Here is a 14,998-nt window from a genome sequence, read left to right on the forward strand (position 1 = left end):
GGTTCCCATCCTTTGAGTCATGAGTTCATCACTAATAGCTGGTCCCAGGTCTGAGGGTGGTGGCACGCAACCAAAGTCTGAGGAGAGAGTAAAACAAAACCACAGCCACCTCCGCACTTGTCAACAATCATACCTGCTTTGTGAATGTTGTTTTGTCTCCTGTTACCTGAGGCAATCCATGTCTTCTCATACTGTCATACAATGGCATGTCAGGCCAAGCAATTACACGCAATGCACACAAATAAAGTTTATTCCCGGGAAAGCACATTGGTTGTTTATCACTCACACTGTGACTAAGGATGTACGGTATGTCTCAGTCAGAAAAAAACAAATTAAACAAAAAGTCATTCAGGCATAGTGAGAGTAACTCTCACCACACACACAACAAAAAAATCACCCAAAATCATACACCGCAAAAAAAGGGCGTCTAAAAACAAGATAAAACATTAAATCTGAGAGAAATGATCTTGCTGTATGGACAGATAATTTCACTTGACAAGATTTCTTAAATTAAGATTGTTAAATCTAGAAATAAGCATGTTGAACGCTTAAAATAAGAAATTAACTCTTAAAACAAGATAAATTATGTAACAAGTTTAAAAAAAAATCTTGGTAAGAAACAAATAATTGTCAGTGCACTCTGCTCGGGCCAGTTCATCGCTGCATGCAGCTTTAATTTATCTTGTTTTAAGAGTTAATTTCTTATTTTAAGCGTTCAACATGCTTATTTCTAGATTTAATAATCTTAATTTAAGAAATCTTATCTGTCCATGCAGCAAGATCATTTCCCTCAGATTTAGTGTTTTTAGACAAACCTTTTTGCAGTGTAAACATATTAAATACATTTATTCATTGACAAGATGGCAAATAACGACATTATACAATGGTAAGCATTTCACATTATGAACAGGAAAATACACTAGACATGTTGAATTAATACAAGAGTATTAGAACAAAGGCAGAGTGAATCAACTCTCTGACAGTCTTCTGTACACATGTACTGCCACCTTGTGGCCAGTCAGCATATGGCCTGAGCTCCACAGGAGGTCCGTCAGACAGTCTCGTACACTTCCACAGAGCAATTGGCATTTTTAAAGATCGGTTAACTTCATTCAGGAAAGTTGGTATGATTATTCAGGTGTTTGGGTAAAAAAAATCATAACATTACCTTTGAGTTGTACTGCATAGTTACAGTTGGAGCAGCCTACACTGCCCTACAAAGTCTAACTGCAGTAACTACATTTTTGGTCAAAATTGAGTTCTAACTAAAAATTAACTCCTTGATGTCTGTTTTATCTTGTGACAGAGTTTTAGGTTTCAATTTTGCTTTATATCAAAGAAATAATGACATAAAAACCACAAAATCCAACTAAAAACCAAGCAGTAATTGCACTTACCATGGTCTGCTTTGGATATAAATATTAATTTAAACATAAAAATAATAGATACAAGTTTATTTGAAAGGGAAATTATTATCTAGATGGTGATTAAGTAAAAAAAAGTGAAATAAAATGATATAAAGAGGACTAAAATATAACATCACTTTATAATATTAAGTCTAAAATGCGCAAATCTTGGAATAGGGTTGTTAAACACTTTTGAACACACTGATAACAGAGTCAATTTTAAAATGTTTATTCACTGAAAAAAAAAAAAAAACGAAAGAAGACAACGTTGTTGTTACTCCACTTTGTTTTTGCATTACTATTATATACCTTTCACAGCAATGCAGTCACTACGTTTTTGGGGTCAAAGGTCAAATAAATCATGATTTTTGAGCATAAAAATGACATCAATACATGTAGAAATAATTGTCATATTACTTATCTACCAACCAATTAGGCTGGCCAGTAAAAAAAAAAAAAACATTAAAAAACTTTAAAGCAGTTTTTCTCACTTTTCTTCATAGGGCCATACAGCCCGTAGCATTTTATCAGCTCACTTTGGACGATGGTAACGTTTGTTAATTTAATAACATTAAATAGCTAAAATTAACATCAGTTACTCCCACCTTAAATTTACAAGGAAAGGTTAGAGACTTCATATGTTTGGAGAATAACCAACACAAACCATCCACTGCCTAAAGAAACCAGTCCTACTTTTTTTTTGCTGATATCTTTTTAGCCAAATTAGCCACGATTGTAATAGTAAATGAATATGATTCCTTTTCCATCCCATCTTATAAGCCTGTGTATATTTAATTATCAAATCATTTTTCTGGTATGTTTAGCAAACAGCATGCATCATGTGATCATTAAAACATGTTTTGTGCATGAATGCTTTGTGTTATTAACTTGCTGTTTTTGTACTATTTTTGTACAATTACTATAGTCTTGCCTGGGGCACCATGTTGGTCAGGGCGGGCTTTGCGTCTACTTCTTGCTCCTCTCTGAGGTACAAGTAGTATTACAATATAGGATGTCCCAGGAATAGCTGGTTAGCATACTCAATAGATATGTCTTGAAATAATATCAAAATTGTCAATTCTTCAAATTCTTTTGCAAATGTTAGTTTATATCTGGCCATATCTTAAAAAATTTGCACATTTTATGATTACTTTGGTCTTGACAGTTCTGCTGAAGGCGCAATAGATTTTTTGTCCTTTAAAAAAAAAATAATCTTCTCCTCAAAATGCCCAGCCAAAAGTCACTGCAGTTATCATTTTCTTTGCAGTCTGGTCTGAAATGTATGGAGCCCTTAAGGGACATGGGAGAAAAAAACCCATTAGGTTTTAGGTTCTCGCTCCCACTGCTTCTGGTTAGAGGCTCCCTTAAAAGCACAGAAACTCAACATAACTGAAAAATGTTGGAACAGACAAGCAAGTGAGAGGAAAGAGGGAACATCCAAGTACACATTGTCTTTGCTTTTTGAAGGTTTAACAACCAGAATACAATGTCTGACAAAAATGTCAAAAATGTCCTGAACATAAATCATGAAAATGCCAAATACATCCCTGTTATTAATGATCCAGGAGACGTATATGGTTCCACAAGATACTCCAGATTTTAGCATGTTACAGCAACGTGCACAATTAAGAGTTGGAGTTGAGGCTCTCCAGCATCTTGTTAAAATGTTCTCTTTGTTCTTCTGTCCTCAAAAGTATTCTGCAGTTAGCAGCCCTGATGTCATCTCTTTATTAGGCTGTTAATCGCTTTGATTTCATCCGTGGACAGAGGAGAAAGATTGTAGCCTCTCAGCTCAGGTTTTCCTGCAATCAAAACAAAGACACATCATGCTCACTCACTGCTGCAAGACACCAAGTGCACTGACACATCAGCCTTGACTTTAGGAGGTATTCTTTATAAAAAGAAACATATAGTTCAGTAATAACTGAAATGTTCCACTTGCATTGGATTAGGGCTGCAACTAATTATTTTCATTATCGATTCATCTGTCAATCATTTAAACAATTAATCGATTAGTTGTTTGGTTGTCAATAAAATGTTGAAAAAATCAGTGTTTCCCAAACCACAAGATGACGTCCTCAAATCTCGTTTGGTCCACAAACCAGAGATATTCAGTTTATTGTCATAAAGGAACAAAGAAACCAGAAATATGCACATTGAAGAAGGTGAAATCAGAGAATTTGGACTTATTGTCTTTAAAAAATTGCTCAAACCAATTATTCAATTATCAAAATAGTCGTGGGGCCGGCAGCTCGTTAGAAAGACTAAGAACAAGCCGAAGCAGCACAGTCCTCCTGCAGCAGTCTCTCCCAGCTGCAGAGCCGGGGGGGATGTTAGCCCCTTAGCGTCCAGTCTGCAAATTGCTAATAGGCTAACAGTTAGCTCTGTAGCAGTACAGTGTGTATGTGCTGCTGCTGCAGGAGGTGTTCACTTAGCGATCTCTGTTTGTTTACAACAAGCACCAGACACTCTGTGCACAGTTAGCGATGCTGGTTAATTCACCATCACTATGTTTATGATCAGCAGAGACATTGTGCATAATTAGCCATGCTGCTTTGTTTATGATCAGCTGCTGACGTTGTACAGTTAGCGACGGCGGCCACAGTTGCATCTCCCGTGTTTAATCTGTTCTGACCATCGAAAAACCATACGTCATCTCCAGAGTCTCATAAATCCCTCTGGGGGCCTTTTTGTAATGGAGAAACGCACAGTGAGAGGACATTTTAGAGGGCGTGGCCTGAGACTTCCCCAGTGGTCACTCTTCCCCCTAAACGAAACACGGCTCATTTGATCGTCTGCCCAGCCTCTGCTGCTTTTCCAGACAGTCTCATGGCAACAAGACTCTCTGAAAAGTTATCTGACTGTTCCCCCAAAAGTAGTTCCAACATGGGACTGCTCATAACATCATAAAGTTTTGTTTTGACAGGTTTGTTTACAGATTAAACAACCAAGCTACACCATGGAGCTTTAAATGAGTTTCCACTCTCGCTAATCGCTTCCTTAAAAAGGTGCAAAATTACTGTCCACATGATCCAAAAACTAGAAGACAGTAATTAGTGATTAGCATAATGACACATAATGAACCTGCATGTTCTACTCTCCAACCTAAAATTAGGACCTACACCTAAATTGAAAATCAGCATTTGGGAGACTGGTGCAACGGACATGTCCCCAAAGAGTTGAGCTCCATCCAAGGAGAGATTACTAACTGAGTGGAGGCACAGAGACCAACAGCCTGGCAGAGAGGAGGGCCAATCGGATGCTATGCTGAGTCTGATGTGGGGACGATGCAAGCAGCCTGCTCTCTGATATAACCTGCCTCGCTTCTACTTCCTTTCCCATTTCATGTTTTATACTATGAATCTGGACAATTATACATTTAAAACAGTTAATAATGTTATTATTATTGGTCACATTATTACTATTTTCTCGTTGTTTTGATAGGATAGAAAAAAAGTCAAAATCATGGAAAAAAGGTAAAAATGAGTCAAAGTCACAAGAAATTATTCAAAATGAGACAAAAAGGGGTGGTTAGTAGCGTAGTGGGTTACACAGGCGCCCCATGTATAGAGGCTACAGTCCTCGCTGCAGTGGAGCCGGGTTCGAATCCGGCCTGAGCTCCCTTTGCCGCATGTCCTCCCCTCTGTCACCCCCTTTCTATATGTCTCTCGCTTTCAATAAAGCATGTAAAATGCCAAAATAATAATCTTTAAAAAAAAAAAAAAAAAAAATGAGACAAAAAAAAAGTCGAAATCACGAAAAAAAGTCAAAATGGCGAGAAAATCGTCATTTTAATGAGAAAAAATTAAAGTGACAGGAAATTGTCAAAATGAAAATAAAAAGTTGACGTCACATCAAAACAGTCAAATTTAAAAAAAAGTTGAAATCATGTAAAAAAGGTTAAAATGATAAGTAAAAAAAAGTCGAAATCACGAGGAAAAAAAGTCAAAAGAACGAGAAAATCGTCAAAATAATGAGAATAAGTGAAAATAAGTGATAACTGTCAAAATGAAAAGAAAAAAGTTGAAGTCACATGAAAAAAGTCAAAATGACAAAAAATGTTGAAATCACGCAAAAAAGGCCAATGAGACCATCTATTAATAAGAAGCAATTAAACAGGTTTTCCGAAACGGCAAACCATCTCTTTTAATGAGCATATTGCAGTGAGCCAGTTGGACAGCTGAATACTCTTCATACCCTGCAACTCATGTAGACAATTGACTTTTGCTTTCAGTGCTTTGCGAAGGTCGTTTATCTCCTTGTCCAGCTGCTCCTGGTCTACAGAAGAGAAAAAAAAGTTCAGGATGAAGTCATCAAATGTGGCTACTATATATGGACAACAATTCACTCTATAATCAAATGTATGAATATAAATCTAATAATTTTTTCATTTTATTGATTGGATTTTTTTTTTTTTTTACCTTTCTGAATCATTTCTTTTGTCTTCAATTTGGGGAATTTGATGAACATGTTTCCAAAGCAAACCTTCACTTTCTCTGCAACAACAGCAGTGGTTAGTCAACAACCTGTATTACACTGTGAAAACACCACAATAGTTGTTTCAATAATCTAAAGTCCACTGTTTAAACGTGCATGTACGAACTTAAACTTCAACATTAGGAAGCTGTTTCTCTTCTCTGACAGCATCCTGATGGAGGCTCACTCACCTGAATCTGACATTTCATGTCTCAGTGCGTTCAGTGCCTCTCTGTTCCGGTTTCTCTTTGTGTCCAGGTCCACTATCTGAAACATCCACAATATACAGGAAGTGATGCATAAACATTAATGTGCTCATATAATAATATGGAGCAGTCATATGTTTTAGTTGTCCATGTTTTGTATTACAGTGTTAAAGATGGAAACAATCATTGTAATAATGGATACCATATATTGTCAGTTGATATCTTAAAATTCAGTTACTGTTGTATAAGGCTGCAACTGACAATTATTTTTATTATCGATTAATTTGTTGATTATTTAAACAAATATTCGATTAGTTGTTTGGTCAATAAAATGTTGAAAAATACCAATCAGTGTCTCCCAAACCACAAGATGACGTCCTCAAATCTCTTGTTTTGTCCACAAACCAAAGAGATATTCAGGTTATTGTCATAAAGGAACAAAGAAACCAGAAATATTGACATTGAAGAAGCTGAAATCAGAGAATTTGGACTTATTGTCTTTAAAAAACTGCTCAAACCAATTATTTGATTATCAAAATAGTTGATTAATTTAATAGTCGATTGTTTGATTAATCGAATAATTGTATTTTCAGTTAACACTAAATATTTGTTATCACATAACTCGCAAAACTTGTGTTCATAGTCAAGCAAAAAATATGTATAAACAAATAACAGTATATTCAGCTAAAAGATGATAAACGTCATCTTGATACATTGCCGTGTAATTGATGCCGTCTCAGTCGCCAAAGTTATTAATTGTTAATTCATATATATGTGTCAGATAATGTACTATGTCCAAAGTATATGTAGCTATGCCATTCAGAAAGTTATACATTTGTTTATTGTGTTAACAGGGACCGACAGTCCGCTATTATCCGTTATTGTTATTTATAAATAACTTATTGTACTGTACTGTAAAATAAAAAATAAATCACAGAACACCTCCATGGTGAGTTGTGCTTCGCTGCTTTTATGAAACTAAGTAGCAAACAAATTCAGCCAGGATCAGAGAATTATTCAGGTTTAATCCACTTTGTGGCTTTTACTTGTTAAATCGTGGAGATTCAACCTTAAAGCATCTTCTTCCATTTTCACTAATATGTGTCAGAGTGCTGATGCCAAAGACACATCATGTTGTGAACTGGTTTTGAAAATGCAGCGTTGAATTTAAGCAGGATGTCCAGTTACGCAATGAGGCACACCTGCACACTCGGAAGGCTGTTTCATATAGTCTAGGGCTGGGAGATATATTTTTAAATGTGATATGGAATTAGACCATATCGCATATATCGATATAGTTCAAATTTGCACTGTGATCCTTGCTCCAGCTCCAGGCAAGATTTTATTTAAGATTTTTTTTTTATTTAAATGTGCACTTTATGGAGCTTTGATTAAAAAAAAAAAAAAAAAAAGGTACTCCTGTTGTTAAACAGTATTTATGTTCACTTAAATAAACGGTTTCAATAAAACAACTTGTGACATGTCATATTTGATTTTGACTGAACATTTGTTCTCACTTTGCATTAAAAATATCGGGATATATATTGTATATCAATGTTCAGCCAAAATATATCTGGATATGACTTTTGGTCTATATACCAGTGATAGGAAGGACTCTGTCCTCTGGAGGACCCGTCTCTGAAGGAAGGATCCTTGACTTGGGGATACAGCCACTGTGTCAACCGTGATGTTTGGGGACTAACTGCATTTTATTGCAGTGCGTTTCTTGGATTTGTGTTCCTTCAAAAACTGAGGTGGACATTGTATTAGAAAATAAGTTTCAATCATAATTTCACAATGCTCTCTGGTAAAGTTTACAGCCTCATTCTGAATTTGCTTGAATAAAATTGTACCAAATGCTTCAAAGTAATGTCATTAACGAGTCATTGTTGGCTTGTTTGATCAAACCTCTTTTGAAACAGAATACATATCAACCAAGATGTACAATTAACAATACAAAAGCTATTATATAATACAATGCACCCAGCTTAACAAATGGAAATTTAGCTGTACATAAACTGACTGAACGTCGCGCTAGTTAGCCAAGCTGCTAACATTCTCCCGGGGGGCCGTGATCTCTCTGTATTTATTATTATTATTTATTACCTGTTGTTTAGTAGTGAGAACATCCTCGGCTGCCTCTTCAACTTCGGTCATATACTCCAAAACACGCTGGGAAACCGCGTCCATGGTGGCTGTGTCACTATGAAAATACGCCGGTCTGAAACAACGAGTGTAACAGAAAGTCTTCCTCTTCTTCTTCTGAGGATTTTTTGGCGGTTGGCATTCCAACTTCCAGGTGCATTACCGCCACCTATTGACTAGCTTGTGGAGCAGTAGATGGACACGAAATTAACCCTTTCAATGAGTGCCTGATAAATGATCAGGCACTCATTGAAATACTTGGAAATTCACAATTTCAACCCTAGAGTGTCATTGCAGGACACTACAAAAGCTTTATTTTTTTATAACTTTTACTTTTGTGACATTTTAATTTTTTTTAATTTTTATGTTGAAAATCAAGATCAATGAAGTGACCATATATGGTTTCTCGCCTGTCTAGGCGTAAAACATATATAGGAAAGACACATACATTTAAAGGACCGTTGATTTTTATGTTGTTAAATGTTTTATGGAAAATTTAGAATATATATATACAGATATATACACATACATACACACACACACACACACACACACACACATATATACAGATATATGTATGTATGTATATATATACATACATATATATATATATATATATATATATATATATATATATATATATACATACATATATATATATACATACATACATATATATGTATGTGTGTGTATATATATATATATATAATAATTCATAATTGTGGCGCAGTCCATTGACAGGAAAATAAGGAGAGAAAATAATAATACTGATAAAATAAATTAAATAAAAACAAATAAAGTAATAATAATAATAATAATAATAATAATAATAAAATTAAGATAAATACATTATTTAAATGGGAAAAGGGGGGGAATATTGTCAATAATAGCATATTACAATACAAATATAAATAATCAAATACACAACTAAATTCTCTATAAGTCCTGTTTCCCTCAGGTAAATAAATAGAGGCTTGTTTCTTTGCAGACTTTGTCTACTGTCTTTCTGAAATAATTAATGGCCACCACCTGCATTTTTGTCATATTCAGTTTCTAATTTGAAAATTAATCACAAGATTCTTAGAATTTCATTCCCTGCAATGAATGTTCACCTCCACTCCTCTGATTCCCCCTGCAAAAACACAATATCAAACCTACACTGCAAAAAACATGAAGCTTACCAAGTATTTTCTTCTTATATCTAGCAATAGTATCTTAATTATATTGTTTTGAGTATAATTGATCGACTGACCATAGCTGTATGTGCTTATTTAATTATAAGTATTATTATGTGCTTATTTAATTATTGTTATTATTGTTATTATTATGTGCTTATTTAATTCTTATTGTTTAGACTTTTAAGACTTCTTTTTCGGATTGACATTGTGAGCTTTTTCTTGCTTTTCAAGCTATTCAACTGTTGAATATGGTGAGTTTTTACCTAAAATATTGGCTCCAATTGAGATGTTTGGTTGCATGAAGTTTGGATGCTATTTCAGCAGCAAGCATTTTCTACCACCAAAACATGCTCCTTTCAAGTAATACTGGCTTATTTTAATGTTACTAAAGTTGGGCTATTCAAGCCACAATTGCTCAAAATAAGTATATTTGGACTTATTATTTTTATTTCAACATATCATTGGTTTTTCCAGTGTCCAGATATTTTTTTTTTTACTGATTTCATTCAAAGAAAAATATTCTTACGGCACTGGCAGATAATTTTGCTTGTTTTCAAGCATGTATTTGCTAAATTCTAGTTATTTATTTCTTATTTTTTGTCAGTTGGTTTTTGCAGTGTAATATATCCACATTACAGGTTTTTAGGACACGCTTGAACACCTGACAATATAGGCCTTCTTTGATCCAATGTTGCTATCAGCTTTACAAAATCTGCCCTCGTTCTTCTTTTCAAAAACTGCTCAGGCTCTGTGAAGTCACATACAGACTGTGAGTGAACAGCAGTGTACAAGTCCTGCCATTAAGTCTAGTGGAACCTCTCAGTTGGCCACATTGTCTTTGTTTTTAAGCAATGCATGTGTGTGTATGTGAATCCATTGAATTAACAGAGTCGAGTATTTAAAAAAAAAAAGAACTTTATTATTGCAAAATTAAACAGTAATTACAGTTTCAACTGGACCTGCACCACAACTTTTCCACACTTCCTTCTATGACTTTAAGGAATTACGCCCGTCAATTATAACTGTTTGGTACATTTTTCTTATGCTGTTATTTTGTGAACAAACTAATAACGAATTAATAGTAAAACTGATGTTGTGCTGAAAACTCCTTCATACACATATCATGTATTGTGCTGACAAAGGCTGACTGGGTTGATTTAAATCCAAAACGAAATAAATATTCACATGCTCAAAAAATGTAGGATTTAGAACATAATAATTAACATAGTATTGTAACTAATTAGCTTGTAACAAAAATATCGCATATCACATGACTTCCACGAGTGTCAACTTCACTCTGTCAACCTGATCAAATAAGGAAAAAAGGTAAAATATACATTCATATTCAAATATTAAACATGGTGTCTGTAGCTGTGGCATACAGATTACACTTACAGTACTCATATTGCTGTTATGTAACAAATTCAACCTGTTTCTGTCTGCCTGGTCTGTTTATTGGAGGATTTTTGGACCCAGGCAAATTGTCCATTATTGCAGCGACAGCATCTGGTTTTATTTCCCGTTCCTTGAGTTCAGCTTTTCTCGTCCGCTCAGCTCCTCCTCTTCTACACTCAGAACCACTTCGTCTTTTCCCTGACGAACCTTGTTGTCTTTCTAGTCCACCTCTTCTCTGCTCTGAGCCACTCCTCCTCCTAAACCCCCCTGTCCTGTAGTCCAACACATCCGGCCAAACCCCCAAACAGTCCCTCCGTGCCCCGACACTAGAGTCTCTGGCAGTGGGATGAGCTGTGGTGTTAGCACCTTGAACAGGGTTGCGGATGTTGCCTGATGCCTGCATTCTCCTCTGGTGGCTGTTGGTCCTCACGGGGCTGCTGAACACCTGAGCTCGGGATGCAGAGCTTCTTTCTGAGAAATGAACCCGGCTCTCGCTGTAGCTCCTTTTGGGAAGTGACGTGGGCCCCTTGCGCTCCAGCATGGGACTCTGTCTGGACTGACGGGTGTGGTGGGTGGAGCGGCAGCATGATGTGCTACAGGTGGAGTAGCGGATACGGCAGAGAGTGCAGGCACAGCCTGAGAGCAGGGCAGAGTGACTGGCTAGAGAGGAGAGGAAGGTGAGGGGGAAGGCACGTTGACACTGGAGGATGCACTTGGGAGAGCTGAGGCGTGACGAGACTGCAGCAAGCGGTCTGTGGCAGCTGGATGAAACATCTGGCACCGCTGACTTCTCACCCTCCTCCTGGACAGTCTGAATCTGGCACCATTCCAGCTGCAGCAGTCTCTCCAGGTACCTTTCCAAAGGGCCCACAGGTCTGGGCCGAGGGGCCCCGCGGCCCTCCATGTTGTAGAAATGAGCCAGCTGACTGAGGTTCCAGTTGTTAAAAGGTGGAGGGAGGAAGTCTGGGAAGTCAAAACAAGCATGGCCGTGTCCTCTGGACCTGTGGCTGCCAGAGGAGCAGTCTTCAGCCTGGATGACCTCTGGCCTCAGCTGGAGCTGTGCAGGAACCCGACCGGATAGCGACACAGGAAGTCTCTCTGACTCAGACAAGTCAGTGTCACTGTCGTCCTCTCCATGGCCGCTCAGACTTCCTACCTCTGGCTGTGGTGACAGCCTCTCCTGCAGGTCAGGACTTGGATCAGACAGGTGGTGGCAGGGAAAGGCTGGCGTGTGTCTGCTGCCTCTAAAACCTGTGTGCTTGTGTTCCCTGTGGCTGTGGCAGTGTTGAGCAGCCGGCTGGACCTTTGGCTCCATCCTGTCCTCTGCAGGGGACAGTGGTTGGGACTTTGACTCGGAGGTTCCCTGAGCACTTGAGGGAAAAGTACATACATTATGTTAGCATCCAGGCAGCACAGAAAGGCATGAAATGTGCACAGACAGCAATCTCACCTGTGTTGAGAGGTAACATGTTTGGTGGAGGGGTTGTGAGGTTTTTGCTTTCTTCTTTGCTGCAGCCTCTGTGATTACAGAGAGACAATATTAAGGCTGCACACACTTTCTACACATTGTTTTTTGTTTTATTTGGATATTTGGAGATATAAAAATCTTTCCTGCCACGTGCCATCACACTGTACAATAACAGATAATAGTCTGGTTCATTACATACAGTTGCTATTCACTTTGTGTTTTTTATGCACACTGTGCAGGTACCAATCGCACCTTATTTGTTTCACAGCACCAATATTTTTATACTGTATATTCATATTTATTTTGCACTGGAATTCTACTCCTTAATACATACTCCTTCTTTAGACACTTTATTTTTTATTGTATTTTATATTTTATTGCCTCAAGTATGCCTAGGTTGTTGTTTTTATTTAAATTGTGTTGTTGTGTGTTGTCTCTGTGTGTAATGCTGCTGCTACACTGTAATTTCCCAGCTTGGGATAAATAAAGTATGTCTATCTATCTATCTATCTATCTATATATCTATCTATCTATCATCTATCTATCTATAATATACACATACAACTTAAATTAAAACAAACTTAAAGAGTTAACAATTGGAATAGTGAAGCAAAAACAAACAAAAGAAAAGAAAAACAAAAAGAAAACCTAGAATATAAAAGATAGCAAATCTTCAAAATCAGGATCTTCTATACATTCTTTACATTTTATACATTTAATGCTCTATAGCTATATTCATTATGTAGTAGTTAATATACCTTACTTACATATTAGTCTATATTTTAATAGTACATTAATAGAAATAATTTCCATATATATCCATTTAGGAGATGTTATTTCATCTTTACATTTAATATCCATTACTTAAATCTAGATGCTATATATAATTTAATATTATATAGCTGTGTTTATTACGTAGTACTTAGTATTCTTTACTGAACTATATTAGGCTATTCTATATCTTTAATGGAGTTCACATCACTCATTACATAACAAACATAATTACAGCACAGTAATGCTGCATATTTGTCACTGGTGACTAATTGGACTTTTTTTTGTTAATCGATTAATCATCTGAAAATTGTGAAAAATGTTCAGTGCACTTTCCTAGAGCTAGATGTGAATACGTGTTTATAATAACTGTTTTTTTGTTTATTAAAAGTGATTTGTTTTTAAAAAAAAATGTTATTATTCAGTTTAGAGTGAAAAATAGGAAAAAGCTCTAATGAGCAAATGTTATTTCGGCTTGAAAAATGAATAATAAATGGCCAAAATGGTGCGGACTAATTCCCCGTGATTGTCTAATCTATGAATCCACTCGTGTTTTTTGTTCCACTTCACACTTACCTTCTCATTGTTATTTTCCTGACTTGGGAGCGGGTACTGCGGCTGCAGGGACTTCCTTTGTGACTGCCGCCTTCCCATCTTGTTGCTTGAAAAAGAAACCACAGATGAAAACCAATGACCCAAATAAAACTGTATAAAATAAGCTACAGCAATGAAACCTAGACACAGTCACACATCCCGCGATTCGCAGTCCCGACATGACGGTTCTCTTCTGTGATCCACATATGGCGGAGAAACAGAGAAATAGAGCCACGAAGAGCCTCCATCACCTCATCACCTACCTGGGCACATTAGGCCTGTTGTTGATCCACGGCGCCTTCTTCTTCCATTCCCTGTCCCTGATGGAAACTCTCTCCAGACATTGTTGTGGTACCCGCTCCTGCAGGATTGAGCCCATCCCTGTTTCTAAAGGCACCAATGAAGAGGAAGAGTGGGCTGTTCACGAGAAACACGGCGGGGGGATCATACCGAGACACAGCACCACCGTGGGCACAGCGAGCCGTGAGCAAAACACCCAGCATAAATTATATAAATTTGATATTTTTTTATTTATTTTGAGAGAGAGAGAGAGGCAGAGAGAGATAGGGAGAGAGAGAGAGAGAGGAGAGAGAGGGAGAGAGAGAGGCAGAAATAGAGGCAGAGAGAGAGAGAGAGAGGAGGATTGAGCTGCCAGCCAGCAGGGTGCAGTGCAGGTGGGTGTAAAAGGGAGTGATGACTCAAGGCAGCTTGGCTTCTGAAGGTCTTCTGTGCTTATTTATGCACATACACATACATGGATACTGAGACCACATGCAAAAGTTTGAAATATGTCATTTATTATCCTTATTAATGGGAAAGTATCCCTACTGCAACATTTAGTAGCCAATGGTAAAGGCTATTCTAACATCATTTACAGTTTGACATTGTCACAGTCAGGCCCTCCTCTGCCTACTCCAGTCTGCCAGTTTTCCCACCTGGTGGTGGCCCCGCCCCTAATCACACACCTGTGTCTCATCACCTCATTGACTCTCAGTATTTAAACCCTTTGTGTCCCTTTCCTCAGATTGTTAGTGTACCATGTGTCCTACTCTCCAGCGTTTTCCTAGTGTGCTTTTTGGTTTGGACTCTGCCTTATCCCTTTGGATTGTTTGCCTGCCTTACCTGACTGAACTCCCATGTACCGAACCATTGCCTGTGAATAAAGACTGGTTACCTCCTGTATTTGCCTCCAGAGTGCTGCATTTGAGTCCTGTATCTGTGCTGTGTAACAGACATGCCTCTGCATTATTTAGGCAAAGCTAGTTAAAATGCCTGCATGCTTTTTTCTTTCCCCCATTATAATTTACAGACTGTTTATGTCACCAACATGTTGTCTGAACCTGTGAAATGAATACAATT

At 37.2% G+C, this 14,998-nt stretch overlaps 2 protein-coding genes across 2 annotated transcripts; both read right to left on the reverse strand.

The window, feature by feature from the left end:
- Window positions 1-1,783: 1,783 nt before the first annotated feature.
- On the reverse strand, window positions 1,784-8,338 carry pdrg1 (p53 and DNA-damage regulated 1). The gene is made up of 5 exons (XM_059330196.1): window positions 8,195-8,338; window positions 6,074-6,149; window positions 5,828-5,902; window positions 5,604-5,684; window positions 1,784-3,208 (listed from the first exon to the last, which is right to left on the reverse strand). The coding sequence occupies exons 1-5, from the start codon at window positions 8,276-8,278 to the stop codon at window positions 3,126-3,128; spliced, it is 399 nt and encodes a 132-aa protein (XP_059186179.1). The 5' UTR covers window positions 8,279-8,338; the 3' UTR covers window positions 1,784-3,125.
- A 1,970-nt stretch (window positions 8,339-10,308) lies between these two features.
- LOC131968596 (uncharacterized) lies at window positions 10,309-14,076 on the reverse strand. The gene is made up of 4 exons (XM_059329548.1): window positions 13,903-14,076; window positions 13,622-13,706; window positions 12,257-12,324; window positions 10,309-12,176 (listed from the first exon to the last, which is right to left on the reverse strand). Exons 1-4 carry the CDS (start codon window positions 14,016-14,018, stop codon window positions 10,823-10,825), a joined length of 1,623 nt encoding a protein of 540 aa, XP_059185531.1. The 5' UTR covers window positions 14,019-14,076; the 3' UTR covers window positions 10,309-10,822.
- Between the last annotated feature and the right edge of the window lie 922 nt (window positions 14,077-14,998).

The sequence above is a fragment of the Centropristis striata genome, chromosome 3 (genome assembly GCF_030273125.1).
Source record: "Centropristis striata isolate RG_2023a ecotype Rhode Island chromosome 3, C.striata_1.0, whole genome shotgun sequence".
Classification (NCBI taxonomy): Eukaryota; Metazoa; Chordata; class Actinopteri; order Perciformes; family Serranidae; genus Centropristis; species Centropristis striata.